Here is a 14867-nt window from a genome sequence, read left to right as displayed (position 1 = left end):
AACAAAGCTTAAAAGCAAGACCCAAAAGGGTCAGTCTGTTTCCAGGTAACTTAACCATATCCCAGAACAAAGCTTAAGAATAGTCACATGAATACAAATATATCCAACATCCAACAAAGCAACATTTACAATGTCTGTCATCCAATAAAAAAATTATCAGAAATACAAAGGAGCAGGAAAATACCAACCATAGAGAGAAGAAATAAAAATCAACTGAAACTGGCCTAGAATTGATGCAGGTTAATTAGTGGACAAGGATATTGAAGCAGTTTTTTATAAAGTATGTTCCGTATGTACAAAAAGTCATAGGACTGTTTGCACATACTAAGTGGAGGCATGTAAAATACTAAAAAATTACCTAAATCAGACTTCTAGAGATGGAAAATACAATGTCTGAGATGAAAAATGCAGTGGATGGAAATAAAAGCAGAGTAGACATTTTAGAAGAAAAGATTAGTTGAAGACAAAGCAGTAGAAACTACTCTAAATGAAACAGAGAAAAAAGACTAAAAAATAGGAACAGATCATTAATGAACTGTGGAACAACTTCAGGAGTCCTAATATTGGAGTAATTGGAGTTCCTGAAGGAGGAGTGTAGTACAGAAAAAATATTTAAAGAATTAACATCAAATTCCCAGATTTTTAATGAAAATTATAAACCCAAGAGCTACAATATACAACCAACCCAAGCATATGAAGCATGAAGGAAACTACAAGTTGTAATCATATGTTGCTTAAAACTAGTGATAAACAGGAAATCTTAAAAGCAACCAAAAAAAGAGAGATATCGTTAGAGGAGCAAATGTAAGAATAATTGCAAATTTCTTAGAAACAATGCAAGTGAAAAGACTATGGAGCAACATCTTCTCTTTCTTTACTGAAAGAAAAGAAATTTCAACATAGAATTTTTTACCCCTTGAAAATATCTTTCAAAAATGGGAGTAAAATAAAGACATTTTCATACATACAAAAGTTAAAAATTCATCACCAGCAGGCCTACACTGCAAGAAATATATAAGGAAGCCTTTAAACAGGAAGAAAATGATAGTAAATGGAAATTTGGATCTAGAAAAAAAAATAAAGAATACCTCATTAGATAATTACAGGAGTGAAGACTTTTTCTTAATATTTAAGTAATTTTAAAAGATAATTGTGGGAAACGGACTTGGCCCAGTGGATAGGGCATCCGTCTACCACATGGGAGGTCCGCGGTTCAAACCCTGGGCCTCCTTGACCTGTGTGGAGCTGGCCCATGCGCAGTGCTGATGCGCGGAAGGAGTGCCGTGCCATGCAGGGGTGCCCCCCATGTAGGGGAGCACCACGCGCAAGGAGTGTGCCCCATAAGGAGAGCCGCCCAGCACAGAAGAAAGTTCAGCCTGCCCAGGAATGGCACCACACACACGGAGAGCTGACACAAGATGACACAACAAAAAGAAACACAGATTCCCATGCCACTGACAACAACAGAAGCGGACAAAGAAGAACACGTAGCAGATAGACATAGAGAACAGACAACTGGGGCGGGGGTGGGGGGGAGAAAAATAAATAAATAAATCTTTTAAAAAAAAGATAATTGTAAATGACCAACAAGGACACAAAAAAATGTTCAATAACATTAAACATGAAGGAAATGCAAATGAAAAACACATTGAGATACCACTTCACACACAGAAGGATGGCTGTCATCATGAAAATGGAAAATAAGTGTTGGCAAGGATATGGAGAAATTGGAACCCTTGTGCACTGATGGTGGGAACATAGAATGGTTTGGCCATGACAGAAAACAGGTTAGGGATCCCTTGAAAAGTTAAACATAGAATTACCATATGACCTGATATCTCCACTCCTTGTATAGATCCAAAGAATTGAAAACTGGTAGTCAAGTAAATCCTTGCACATGAATGTTCATAGCAGCACTATTCACAGTAGCTAAAAGGTGGCAAAAACCCAATGTTCATCCACAGATGAATAGATAGGCGAATTGTAGGTGTGTGCATCTAGTGGAATAGTATTCAGCCATAAAAAGGAATGAGGTACTGATGTGGCTACAACATGAATGAACCTCAAAGGCATTATCTAAGTGAAAGAAGCCAGACACAATAGTCATGCATTGTGTGATTCCATTTATATAAAATAGCTAGACTAGGTGAATCCACAGAAATAGAAAGAAGATTGGTGATTGCCAGGGGCTTAGTGTGGATATAGGGTTTTATGTTGGAGTGATGAAAATGTTCTGGAACTAGATAGAGGAGGTAGTTGCACAACGTTATGAATGCTAAATGCCACTTTCACTTTAAAATGGTTACTTTTGTGTTACATGAATTTTACCTCCGTTAAAAGATGCTGAGTTATCAGGAAAGGGTAAAAAGAGAGGAAATGATCATTTATAACAAAACTGCATGCTCCATTTCCTTCTGTTCAAACAATATCATATTTTGAAAATGTCCCATTTGGGAATCATAAAACTATAAAGCAAATATTGGGGAAAATGGCTGTTTAAGGCAAAAATAATCACATTTAGAGTTTATAACACATGAAGAAATAAAATGTATGAGAAGAGTAACACCGAAGCTGGGAGGGGAGAAATGGAAGGATTCTGCTATAAAGTTTTAATGCTATGCATGAAGTAGTATAACATCACTTGAAAGTTAACAGTGAGTAAGTTGAAAATGCATACTGTAAACCTTAAAGCAGCCACTAAAATGAATTATCTTATTAATTACATTAAATGGTATTGCTTTGGACTTCAGAATCTGTGGTGGTGTATGTAGAAAGAGATTGTTAATAATAGACTGATAAATTGATAAAATACGGTTACAGTTGTAAGCTATACTCTTGCACCCTGAGCTTTCTGTTGTAGTTATTAGGAAATATTTCTATTAAAACAGTGCGGGGAAGCAGATTTGGCTAAACTGCTAGACCCGTCTATCATATGGGAGGCCCAGAGGTTAAACCCAGGGCCTCCTGACCCATGTGATGAGCTGGCCCACACGCAGTGCCGATACGTGCAAGGAGTGCCGTGCCACGCAGGAGTATCCCCCGCATAGGGGAGCCCCACACACAAGAGTGCGCCCTACAAGGAGAGCCGCCACGCACGACAGAAGTGCAGCCTGCCCAGGAGTGGTGCTGCACACACAGAGAGCTGATGCAAAAAGATGACTCAACAAAAAGAGACAGATTCCCGGTGCCGCTGACAGGAATGCAAATGGACACAGAAGAACACACAGTGAATGGACACAGAGAGTAGACCATGGTGGGGCGGGGGGGTGAGAAGGGAGAGAAATTTTTAAAAAATAAATAAATCTTAAAAAAAATAAAACAGTGTACATTGAATTAAAAAGTTTTTATGTGCTTGGCATTAAATTTATTCCACTAATCTAGTAGACCAAGCAATGGCAAAAGAATAAATAAAATTATGCTTATGCAAGGATTGAAACTTGTTGTGGAGTATTTAAATTTCAGTAGGAAAAAAGTTATAGCATTAATCCCAAATTCCTTCATAGTCTTCCCTCTGAAGAGTGACATCTGCCACTTCCGTGGGAGCCATTGTATGAAAAATTAGAATATTAAAGAATTTGTGGTTTGGAAAGAAATGGAAAAAGCTATAGAAGGGTATTGGTGACCTCATTTCCCTATTGTATTTGAATTTTTAAATTTACTTCATTATGTTATCTCACCCCCACTATAAAATATCTTATTTGGGTCAAGCAAATCCAAATACCCAAGGGAAGGGAAATAAAATGTCCATTTTTTAAAAAGCATATTAATCTGTGTATACATACCTTTATTTATTTGTTCAGTAGTATTTACAGAGATCCTACTGTGTGCCACACACTGGTCTGGTAGATGGTGATGATTCTTTGATTAGTAATTTAGGAACTCACAGTTTAGTAGGGTAGCAGGCATCTGAACAAATAGATTACCACCCAGTGAGACATGTGCAACTATCCAAACATTTTCAAAGTGCAGAAGCATGATAAATCAGGGACTGTTAACTAACTGGGAGAGGGGAGGGGAAGGGATCAGAGAAGGCCTCCTGGCCAGAGGTCGCAATGCAGTAATCTGTGCACTGGATTTGAAAGCCACTTGCATGGTTTGGGTGGCTGAAGTATGAGAGGCATCTCAGAGGCAGGGAATACACGTGTAAGGTCTCCATGCCAGAAACAATTTGATATCTGCAGGAAGCTACAAACAATTCAGTATTGTTGGAGGGTAAAGAACACTGGTGAGGAGGGGAGGAAGAATGACAGTTAATGAGGCTGGAGTCACATCATAATGGGCTTTGTAGGAAGTGAGAACAGAGCTGGGACTTGGTTTTCTTGGCAATAGCAAACGTTTGCTGATTAGGACTAAAGAGACAACTAAATATGTTTTTTCGAGAGATTCCTTTTATCGTGGAAAAAAAGATTACAAAGTGAAAAAGCTGGGGGAATGAAGAGAAGAGGATAGGTTCAAGAGCTATTTAGAGAGTAGAATTTGAGGATTTTTTAATGTGGGAGGTGAAGGAGACAGGATCTATGGTAACTCCCAGATTTCTGATTTGTGGGTGTGGCACTGCCAACTGAAGTAGGAAATAAAGACAGAGCAGCCGTATTGGGATCTTTTTGGTAGACATAGTGAAGATCCTGAGTTACTTTTGGACTGTCGGGGTATCGATATGTGGGTATATATGGAACTGAAGGTTAGAAACATAGATTTGGGAGTTATCAGAGTACAGGAGACCTGTGAGCCCCCAGTTTGCTAGCCCCCATTTGCTCTGTTTAATTGCTTTCATTGTGCGTTAGTCTTCCCTTTTGATAACACCACATCTGTAACTGTTCAATGTTTAGCATTCCCTACTGGATTGAGAATTCTTTGGTGAAAAGGATCTTCCATGTTTAGTTCACCAACTTATTTGCTGTGCATAATACAGTACTTGGCACATTGTACAGAATAAACGGGAGTAGACGTGATTATCCAGGTGAAGAGGGCATAGAGTAAGAGAGAAGATTCAGTTGTGCAAGGTTGTCAGGTACAGCCACACAAGTGTTCTACATTGCTACTCTGCTAGGAAGACACCTTGAGTACCATCTTATGGATATGAGCAGAGGAGAAAGACCTAGCAAAGGGAATGGAGGAAGGAGTGAGGAGAAGCAGGAAAGAACATACCAAGGAAATCATGTCAAATGCCATGAGAATTCAAGTGTGAAATATGACCTGATAGTTTTATGGGCTGGTATGGAACTATAACCAATATGAACAAATGGTTCTTGGTTTGTCTTGTTGCTTGTTTGGAGAAAACTTAATTAAATGGCAATAGAATCAAATGACACAAGACCTTTAAGAAGGATGCTGGAAACCAAGAGACATTCTCTCATTTTCTTTCTCTCTTCTTTATACGTATTTGGCAGGTTATTATAAAAGAATTTGGGTAAGTTAAATACTCATATGGAAGAACTCGGCTGCATGTTCCAAACTTAGAGAGGGAAGGAAGAAGAGAGTGAAGGAGGATAGAGGAAGGGAGAAACTTTTAGAGAGCAGTTTATTTGTGATTTGTGGATTGCCTGTGTCATTTCTTTTAATGGGGGCTTTAAACTTTTCTTAGAAAATCGCTTGAAATCTTTATGTTCTTTATTTTTCTTTTTAAAACAGATACATTTATATGGCTAAATTTTAATTGAACCAGATATGCCACCATATTGAGCATAATGTTTCATTGGTTTATGACCTTACATTTGTATCATGTTTTAGCTTTTACAGATTGTCATATGTACAGTAATTATTTGCTGAAACAACTTCATTAGATAGGACAGATGTTTTTATTGTTTTATAAAGATTCAAAGTTAAAAACGTATCCAAGATCATAATCCTAGACTCTTTTCATACCACATCATTTATCTAAAAAATATACCAAATTATATGTGTGTTGTTTCAACATAATTAATCTCATTTCAAGGAAACATATAAATGAATTGGAAAGAGAACTGGCCTCTTTTAGGGTTTTGGTATCTTTTTACTATATCTTCATTTGTTTTAGGTCCTCGCTATTAAATAGGGTCTTTTAAAATTTCCTGAGAAGAAAGATTTTATAATCACATTTTCATTTCAGTGAGGGTTTTTATAAAGGTTTCATAATCTTACATCACACGCTGTTGGAGGAAAAATCAAATCCGTATGAAGTTAGAAAAGATTACTCAAATGAAAAAGAATATTTTAGGATCTTACAGTGGTACTCTTCAAATAATTCCTGTACTTTTTATTTGAATTACTGGTTGGAAAATTAGTGTAGAGGGGTGTCAGCATTAAAAACCACAGTGTAATTGGGTAGAAAGTATCAGAGTACCTTGCAAGTGGTAGAGGTAAGTATTTTTCAATATACTTTTGCTTCAGAAATATGTGTATGTATGTATATACTGAACGAGTCATAGATTAAAAAATGACTGTATTTCACAGTCAGAAAAGTTTGAAAACACTGGCTTAGACAACTTTAATTCATTTTGTTATCTTCCAGCTTTTGTTACCTTACTGAATGGGGAACAAGCCCAGAATGCAATTCAGATGTTTCATCAATATTCTTTTCGAGGAAAAGATTTAAGAGTTCAGCTCCAGCCTACAGATGCTTTGCTGTGTATTACCAACTTGCCTGTTTCTTTTACATTAGAAGAATTTGAAGAACTTGTTCGTGCTTATGGAAATATTGAGAGATGTTTTTTAGTCTATAGTGAGGTTACTGGCCATTCCAAGGGCTATGGATTTGTGGAATACATGAAAAAGGACTTTGCTGCAAAGGCTAGATTGGAGCTGTTGGGTAAACAGTTGGGAGCATCAGCTCTCTTTGCACAGTGGATGGATGTTAATCTATTGGCCTCAGAGCTCATTCATTCCAAGTGCCTTTGTATAGATAAACTCCCTAGTGACTACAGAGATTCAGAGGAGCTATTGCAATTTTTTTCCAGTATCCATAAACCTGTGTTTTGCCAGGTATGTATTTTTAAGATATCGTTAGAAATACTTACAAATATGTGCATATGCATCTATTCTACATGTATTAACATATCTACTTCTATGAATATTATAGTGCATAATCTAATTCTACTTTATGACAAAGACTTTAATCTTTTGGGAAATTTGAAATCAGTACCTTCTGTTAGTTGGCCAAACTCTTGGTCATACAGTTAAGTATGCCTTAGCAAATCCATCACTCCCTCATCTGTCGTCTTATTCCATCCATTCATCTACCTATTCATCCATTGAACCCTCTGGCCACTCAAGCTTCATTTACTGTTATGTGCCAGACACTGTACTAAGCGTCAGAAATGTAGACATTAGAAAGATACTCAATGACTCAAAGCTTTATAGGAGGGACTGACAGATAAGCAAATAATTGCAAATCCTATATGATTAGTGGTAAAATAGAGGGTATAAAAGTATTATGAGGTTTAAAAGGAGTGTGTTATTTTATTTATATGGGGTCATGGTAGGTGAGAAATTGAGGGAGGATCCTGGAAATTAACAACACCGGTGAGAATTTTCAAAGACTTTACCATAGTAAAACTAAGTATCCTAATAGAGACAAAAATATATATTGTATATAACTCTATTCCTTACAGATTTTTAGTAACAACTGATTATCTCCTTCTGAGTTGCATTCTTTCATTTCTTCCTTCTCCCCCTTGCTCCTTCACTTCCCTTTTTTCAACACTTCCTTTCCTTGCATGCTTCCCTTCATTCTCACCTTTCCTTCTTCCCCCCCTCCCACTTTTTCTATAATCATGTATTTGTTGAATTTTGGAGTTAGAGTATATGTTAAGTATCTGTTTTTAAGATCCATGCTACCATCTTACTTTTTTTACTTTACCCCTCCAATCGCAATGTAATTTTTTATAAAATTAGAATATTTGGGGACAAATCTTTTAACAATTTTTCCCAGTTATTGAATGTTGACTGGTTTATTGATATGCTGTTCTTAAACACTTAAGAATTATAGCATGATATCTTATGGTTAAGCATAATTCTTTGGAGCTTTAGTTGAGACTTTTGAAGCAAATGTGAGGGATGTTATTTATCGCAAATTATGTTTGAATTATGAATTCTCTAGTTGGAAGGGACCTTAGAGGTTACCGAGTCTAGTGTTGTTACCCTAGTGCAGATATGTTTTTTACAGTATTTTTGAGTGATCATTTAGATTCTGATGAAATACTTCAAAATGATGGAAAATTAACTGATGAATATCAGATCATTGTATCTTTACATGGCTCTTATATTGAACTAAAATTTTCTTTTCTGAAACGACTGATGCTGTGCACTTAAAATGATTTTGTGTTTTGAAAAACTTAAAATGATAGTGTAATTTATATAGACTTGAAAGTTATAATGAACCAGGAATAGTACAAAATATTTTTAAAGTTCTCAAAAGATTAGTAAAGCAACTTTACAAATGGCTCCTTATCTTTTGATCTGTATGAATCAGGCTCTTTGCTTGGTAGATTGGCCTAGACTATTTTGAAGACACAATCTCTTACCTTGTGGTCAAAAGAGACCAAAGGGACTAATGACTTTTAAAATTCTGATTTTAAGATCTGGTTTAGATTATAAGAGGAATGGGGTTGTTAGAGAAATGTTTGGAAGAGATAGATATTTTCCCTTTCCCTCATGTGTTTGGAAAAATTTTATGGAGGAAAAGGCATTTGAGGACAATTGTAAAGAGAAGAATGTTAATGAAAAATAGGATTTTGGTCTAATTATACAAGAAAGAAGAAGAAAGTTAAGCTTCAAAAATAGGAGGAAAGAAACTGAAAAGAATAAAACGATTTAATTGTAATATTAACTTATGAGATGGCAAACTCAAATAGAAGTTTTATAAATGTGCCTTATCATAGATGTACCAAACTGAATTTTGTCACAATTCTCACTTTACAATGTAAATGTTATTTAAGATAATTCAGACATGTTCAAAACTTTAGAAACTTTTTAGTGTCTTATTTTGTTCTTATTTTTGCTCTTTGTGCCAGTCTTTGCAGATCCAGGACTTTAGTATCTTCCTTTACACTCTTGCAGGTGGGTGAATGGAAATAAATCAAGTTCTGCGTGGCAGGAGTTTATTTAGGGTAGATTCAGAAGTAAAAGTTGTGTGTTCCATATGATATTTTAATAAACCTGGGGCACAATTTTCCTAAACAAGGTTTGCTCTGGTATACTTGACCAAATTCCTGGAATCTGCCTAAAACTTTGAAATAAAAGTAGAATATGGTTCCACCTACCATCCTTCTCTTGGTAATGCTAACTTTACTTTACATAGATATACGTTCAATAATTGTCTGCAATGTTTCATTGTCCAGGTTTCTGGTGAATTTTCTTTTAAAGAAAGTTTTAATTTTGTATCCCTATATTTTCCCACAAATTGTCAGTTGTATATATTTCATAACATATAAGGACAATTATAATTTGGATTTTGTTTATAAAATAAAGAAGCAAAGAATTGAAAAGAAACTTGTTGGATTCTTGCTTATCTTCCTGTCTTCAGGAAGGACTGCATCTAAGCAACTAGTAAAGTTTTATTTTCAGAGAGAAATAAAGAGTACATTATTTTCACCGATCTCATGTTGTGTAACATATTTGTTCTTGAATTTGAAAATTATGTATTGTAAGTAGATGTTTGTAAGTAAATACCGGAATTTCCCTTTTAATAAAATGTATTACATCAGCTTGCACAGGATGAAGGTAGTTACGTGGGTGGCTTTGCAGTGGTTGAATATAACACTGCAGAGCACGCTGAAGAGGTTCAGCAAGCAGCTGATGGCATGACCATCAAAGGCAGCAAAGTCCAGGTTTCCTTCTGTGCCCCAGGAGCACCAGGGCGAAGCACATTAGCAGCACTGATAGCAGCTCAACATGTGGTAAGTTTTTTAAAAAGGGATAGAGAAAACTCCTAATACTCTTTTCGTATATCCAGTCTATCTAAACTATTTCCTCAATGATTGGACCATCCTTTTATTTCTACTCTATTGAAGATATTCTGTTTAGTAAAGTGAATAAATTTGTGAATGTTTTTTATTTAAAAAGTTGTGAGCTTTCCAAACAATCATGCAAAACATGCAGAATTCCCATACATCACCCTCCACCAACACCTTGCATTGTTGTGGAAAATTTTTTACAGATTATGAAAGAATATCATCAAAATATTACTGCTAGCTATGGTCCATAGTTTGCATTTGTTGTATTTTTTCCATAAACCCCCCTATTATTAGCACCGTATATTAGTATTATGAACTTTTTATAGTTCATAAGAGAACGCTCTCATATTTGTCCTCTTCACCATAGTCCATCTTCCACCTTGTAGTTCACTGTGTTATACTGTTCTATGCCTTGTACAGTCCATCCAAAGTATACACTCAGTGGCTCTCAGTTTCATTGCAGAGTTGTTCTGTCATTGCCTTAGTAAATTTTAGAATGTTTTCCTTAGTCCAAAGGAAAAATTCCCATACCCTTTATCATTGACCCTTAGTATTGATATAGAGCGTCCTTTGACACTGATGTAAGAATATTACAATATTGCTGTTAACTATAGCACATAGGTTGCATTAATTGTATTTTTCCATGTATCACCATATTCTTACCACCTTGTAATGGTGATGTATATTTGTTCTAGCTCATAGAAGAACATTCTTGTATTTATATTATTTACAACCGTCGTCATCCACCACTGAATTCACTGTTATTCAGTCCCCAGATTATGCTCTAGCTTTCTTTCAATTGATATTTATATGCCTGACTATCCCTTTCAGCCACAATCCCATTTATAAATTAGCAATGTCAGTTATACCCACTAAAATTTGTTCACCAACTCTATCCATTTCCACACTTTTGCAGTCAAGCTAATTGAGAATTCTACATAAATTATCAGTACCTCTTCCTATCTTCTAGTAACCTATACCCTAGATTTTAACTCCATGTGTTTATTATTTGTATTTAGTTAATATTAGTGAGACTTTACAATATTTGTCCTTTTTTGTCTGGCTTATATCACTCAGCATAATACCCTCGAGGTTCATTCATATTGTCATACGAGTCCCAATTTCATTTCTTCTTGTATGTATACACTACATTTTATTTACCCATTCATCAATTGATGGACACTTGGGTTGTTTCCATCTTTTGCCAATTATGAATAATGCCACTGTGAGCATCAATGTGTAAATATTTTTCGTGTCCCTGTTTTCTTTTCTTCTGAATATAATCCTAGTAGAGGGATTGCTAGATCATATGGCAGTTCTATGTTTAGCATCCTGAGAAACTGCCAAACTGTCTTCCACAGTGGCTCCACCATTTTACATTCCCACCAACAGTGAAGGAGTGTTCCTCTTTCTCCACATCCTCTCCAGCATACTTATTGTTTCCTGTTTTTAAATAATGGCCATTTCATTAGGTGTGAAATGATATCTCATTGTACTTTTTTTTTTTTAAATTTATTATTTATTTATTTCTCTCCTCTTCCCTGCCCCCCCCCCCCCAAGTTGTCTCCTCTCTGTCCATTTGCTGCATGTTCTTCTGTCTCTGCTTGTATTCTTCTCAGCAGCACTGGCAATCTGTGTCTCTTTGTTGCATCATCTTGCTGCATCAGCTCTACGTGTGTATGGTGCTACACTGAGCAGGCTGCACTTTTTTCTCACTGGGTGGCTCTCCTAATGGGGTATACTCCTTGCACACATCAGCACTGTGCATGGGCCAGCTCATCACATGGGTCAGGAGGCCCTGGGTTTGAACCTTGGACCTCCCATGTTGTAGGCAGATGCTTTATCCATTAAGCCAAATCCACTTCCCTCATTGTACTTTTGATTTGCATTTTCTCTAATAGCTAGTAATATTGTACATTTTTTCATGTGCTTTTTGGCCATTTGTATTTCCTCCTTAGAAAAATATCTAAGTCTTTTTAAAAAAAATTTATTTCTCCCCCCTCCCCATTCCCCTCATTGTCTGCTCTCTGTGTCCATTTACTGTGCATTCTGTGTCTGCTTGTATTCTCATTAAGTGGCTCCAGGAACCAATCCCTGGACCTCCTGGAGTGGGAGAGAGGTGATTACTGTCTTGTGCCACCTCATCTCCCTGCTCTGCTACGTCTTCTTATTTTCTCTCCTCTCTGTCCTTGTTACATCATCTTGCTGTGCCATCTCTCTCTGTCTGCCAGCACTACTTCACAGGGTGACTTTCCAATGCTGGGCACCATTCCCATGTAGGGTGGCACTCCTGCACAGGCCACATTCACGTGTGGGCTGGCACTCCGTATGGGCCAGCTCACTCATGGGCCAGCTTGCCCTCACCAGGAGGCCCTGGGCATCAAACCCTGGACCTCCTGTATGGTAAACGAGAGCCCAATTGATTGAGCCACATCCATTTCCCTCTATTTAAGTCTTTTACTCATTTTTTACTTAGATTGCTTGCCCTTTTATCATTGAGTTGTATCATCTCTTTATATAGCAAGGAAATGAAATCCTTATTGGATACATGGTTTCCAAATATTTTGTCCCATTGTGTAGACTGCCTTTTCACTCTCTTGACAAAGTACTTTGAAGCCCGAAAGTATTTATGTTTGAGGAGGTCCCATTTATCCTTTTTTTTCCTTTTGTTGCTTGTGCTTTGGGTATAAGGTTTAGGAAACCACCACCTCCCATCAGGTCTTAAAGAATTTCTTCTAGGTATTTTATGGTTCTAGCTTTTATATTTAGGTCCTTCAGCCAGTTTGAGTTCATTTTTGTATAAAGTGTAAGATAAGGGTCCTCTTTGTTTCTGTTGGATATGGACATCCAGTTCTCCCAGCATCATTTGTTGAAATAGACTGTTCTGTCCTAGCTGGGTAGGCTTGATAGCCTGGACAAAAATCACTGGACCATAGATGTAAGGGTCTGTTTCTGAACATTCAATTAAGTTCCATTTGTCTGTGTCTATCTTTATGTTAGTACCATGCTGTTTTTACCTCTGTAACTGGGTAATACGATTTAAGGTCAGGATGTGAGAATGATCCAACTTCATTCTTCCTTTTTAAGATGTTTCTGGCTATTCCGGGCCCTTTACCCTTCCAAATATTTTTTTTAAAAAAGACTGTTGCAGTTTTTATTGGGATTGCATTGAATCTGTAAATCAGTTTAGGTAGAATTGATATCTTAATGATATTTAGTCTTCCAATCCATGAACTTGGGATGTCTTTTCATTTATTGAAATAATCTTTGATTCATTTCAGCAATGCATTGTAGTTTTCTGAATACTGATCCTTTAGGTCCTTGGTTAAGTTTATTCCTAAATATTTGATTCTTTTGGTTGCTATTATAAATGGAATTTCTTTTTTGGGGGGGCTTCCTCCTCAGATGGTTCATTACCAGTATATTGAAACACTGCCCATTTTTGTATATTAGTCTTGTATCCCGACGTTCTGCTGAACTCATTTATTAGCTCTAGTAGCTTTCTTTTTTTAAAAAAAGATTTATTCATTTATTTATTTCTCTCCCCTCCCCCCCACCCCAGTTGTCTGTTCTCTGTGTCTATTTGCTGTGTCTTCTTTGTCTGCCTCTGTTGTTGTCAGTGGCAGGGGAATCTGTGTTTCTTTTTGTTGCGTCATCTTGTGTCAGCTCTCCATGCGGGCGGCACCATTGTTAGGCAGGCTGCACTTTCGCACTGGGCGGCTCTCCTTACGGGGCGCAGTCCTTGCGCATGGGGCTCCCCTACACGGGGGACACCCCTGCATGGCACGGCACTCCTTGAGTGCATCAGCAGTGCACATGGGCCAGCTCCACACAGGTCAAGGAGGCCCCAGGTTTGAACCACGTGGTAGATGGATGCCCTAACCACTGGGCCAAGTCCGCTTCCCTCTAGTAGCTTTCTTTTAGACTTTTCAGAACTTTCTAGGTATAGGATCATATCATCTGCGAATAGCAGAAGTTTTACTTCTTCCTTTCCTGTTTAGATGTCTTTCATTTCTTTTTCTTGCCTGATTGCTTTAGCTAGAACCTCTAGTACTATACTGAACAACAGTGGTGAAAGTGGATATCATTGTCTTGTTCCCAATCTCAATTGGAAAGCTTTCAGTCTTTTGCCATTGAATACAGTGTTAACTGTGGGTTTTTCATATGTGTCCTTTATCATGTTGAGAAAGTTTTCTTCAATTCTATCTTTTGGAGTGTTTCTATCAAGAAATGCTGCTATATTTTGTCAAATGCCATTTGTGCATCAATCAAGATGATCATGTGATTTTTCTACTTTGTTTTATTTATGTGATGTATTATATTGATTGATATTCTTGTGTCAAACCACCCTTGCATACCTGGGATGAAATCCACTTGACCATGATGAATAATTCTGTTAATGTGTTGTTGAATTCGATTAGTGAGTGTTTTTGTTGAGGATTATTGAATCTATATTCATTTGAAATTGGTCTGTAATTTTCTTAATATCTTTATCAGGCTTTGGTAGTAGGGTGATGTAGGCTTCATAGAATGAGTTTGGTAGTGCTCCATCCTGTCCAATTTTGTGGAAAAGTTTGAGTGAGATTGGTATTAAATCTTTGAATGCTTGGTAGAACTCATCTGTGAAGCCATCTGGTCTTGGACTTTTCATTTTGGGGAGGTTTTTGATGACTATTTCAGTCTCATTACTTGTGATTTGCTTTGTTGAGATCTTCTCTTTCTTCTAGTCAGTGTAGGTTGTTCATGTATTTCAAGGAATTTGTCCATTTCATCTACATTGTCTGATTCATTGGCATACAATTTTTCATAGAGTCCTCTTATCTTTTTTATTTCTGTGGGATCAGTAGTAATATAACCCCTCTCATATTTATATTTGCATCTTCTCTCTTTTTTTCTTTATCAGTCTAGCAAAGGGTTTGTCAGTTTTGTTGATCT

General features: G+C 36.8%; 1 protein-coding gene across 1 annotated transcript in view; it reads left to right on the top strand.

Annotated features, from left to right (window-relative positions):
- RAVER2 (ribonucleoprotein, PTB binding 2) overlaps window positions 1–14867 on the top strand; it is a 110425-nt gene that overhangs the window by 38521 nt on the left and 57037 nt on the right. Inside the window, exons 4-5 of the mRNA XM_023586140.3 lie at window positions 6491–6960; window positions 9684–9875. Of these exons, the coding sequence (XP_023441908.2) occupies window positions 6491–6960; window positions 9684–9875 (662 nt within the window). The remainder of the gene's footprint in view (window positions 1–6490; window positions 6961–9683; window positions 9876–14867) is intronic.

The sequence above is a fragment of the Dasypus novemcinctus genome, chromosome 9 (genome assembly GCF_030445035.2).
Source record: "Dasypus novemcinctus isolate mDasNov1 chromosome 9, mDasNov1.1.hap2, whole genome shotgun sequence".
Lineage (NCBI taxonomy): Eukaryota > Metazoa > Chordata > Mammalia > Cingulata > Dasypodidae > Dasypus > Dasypus novemcinctus.
Note: the sequence above shows the minus strand (reverse complement) of the source record. Positions and strands in the feature narration are given on the sequence as shown.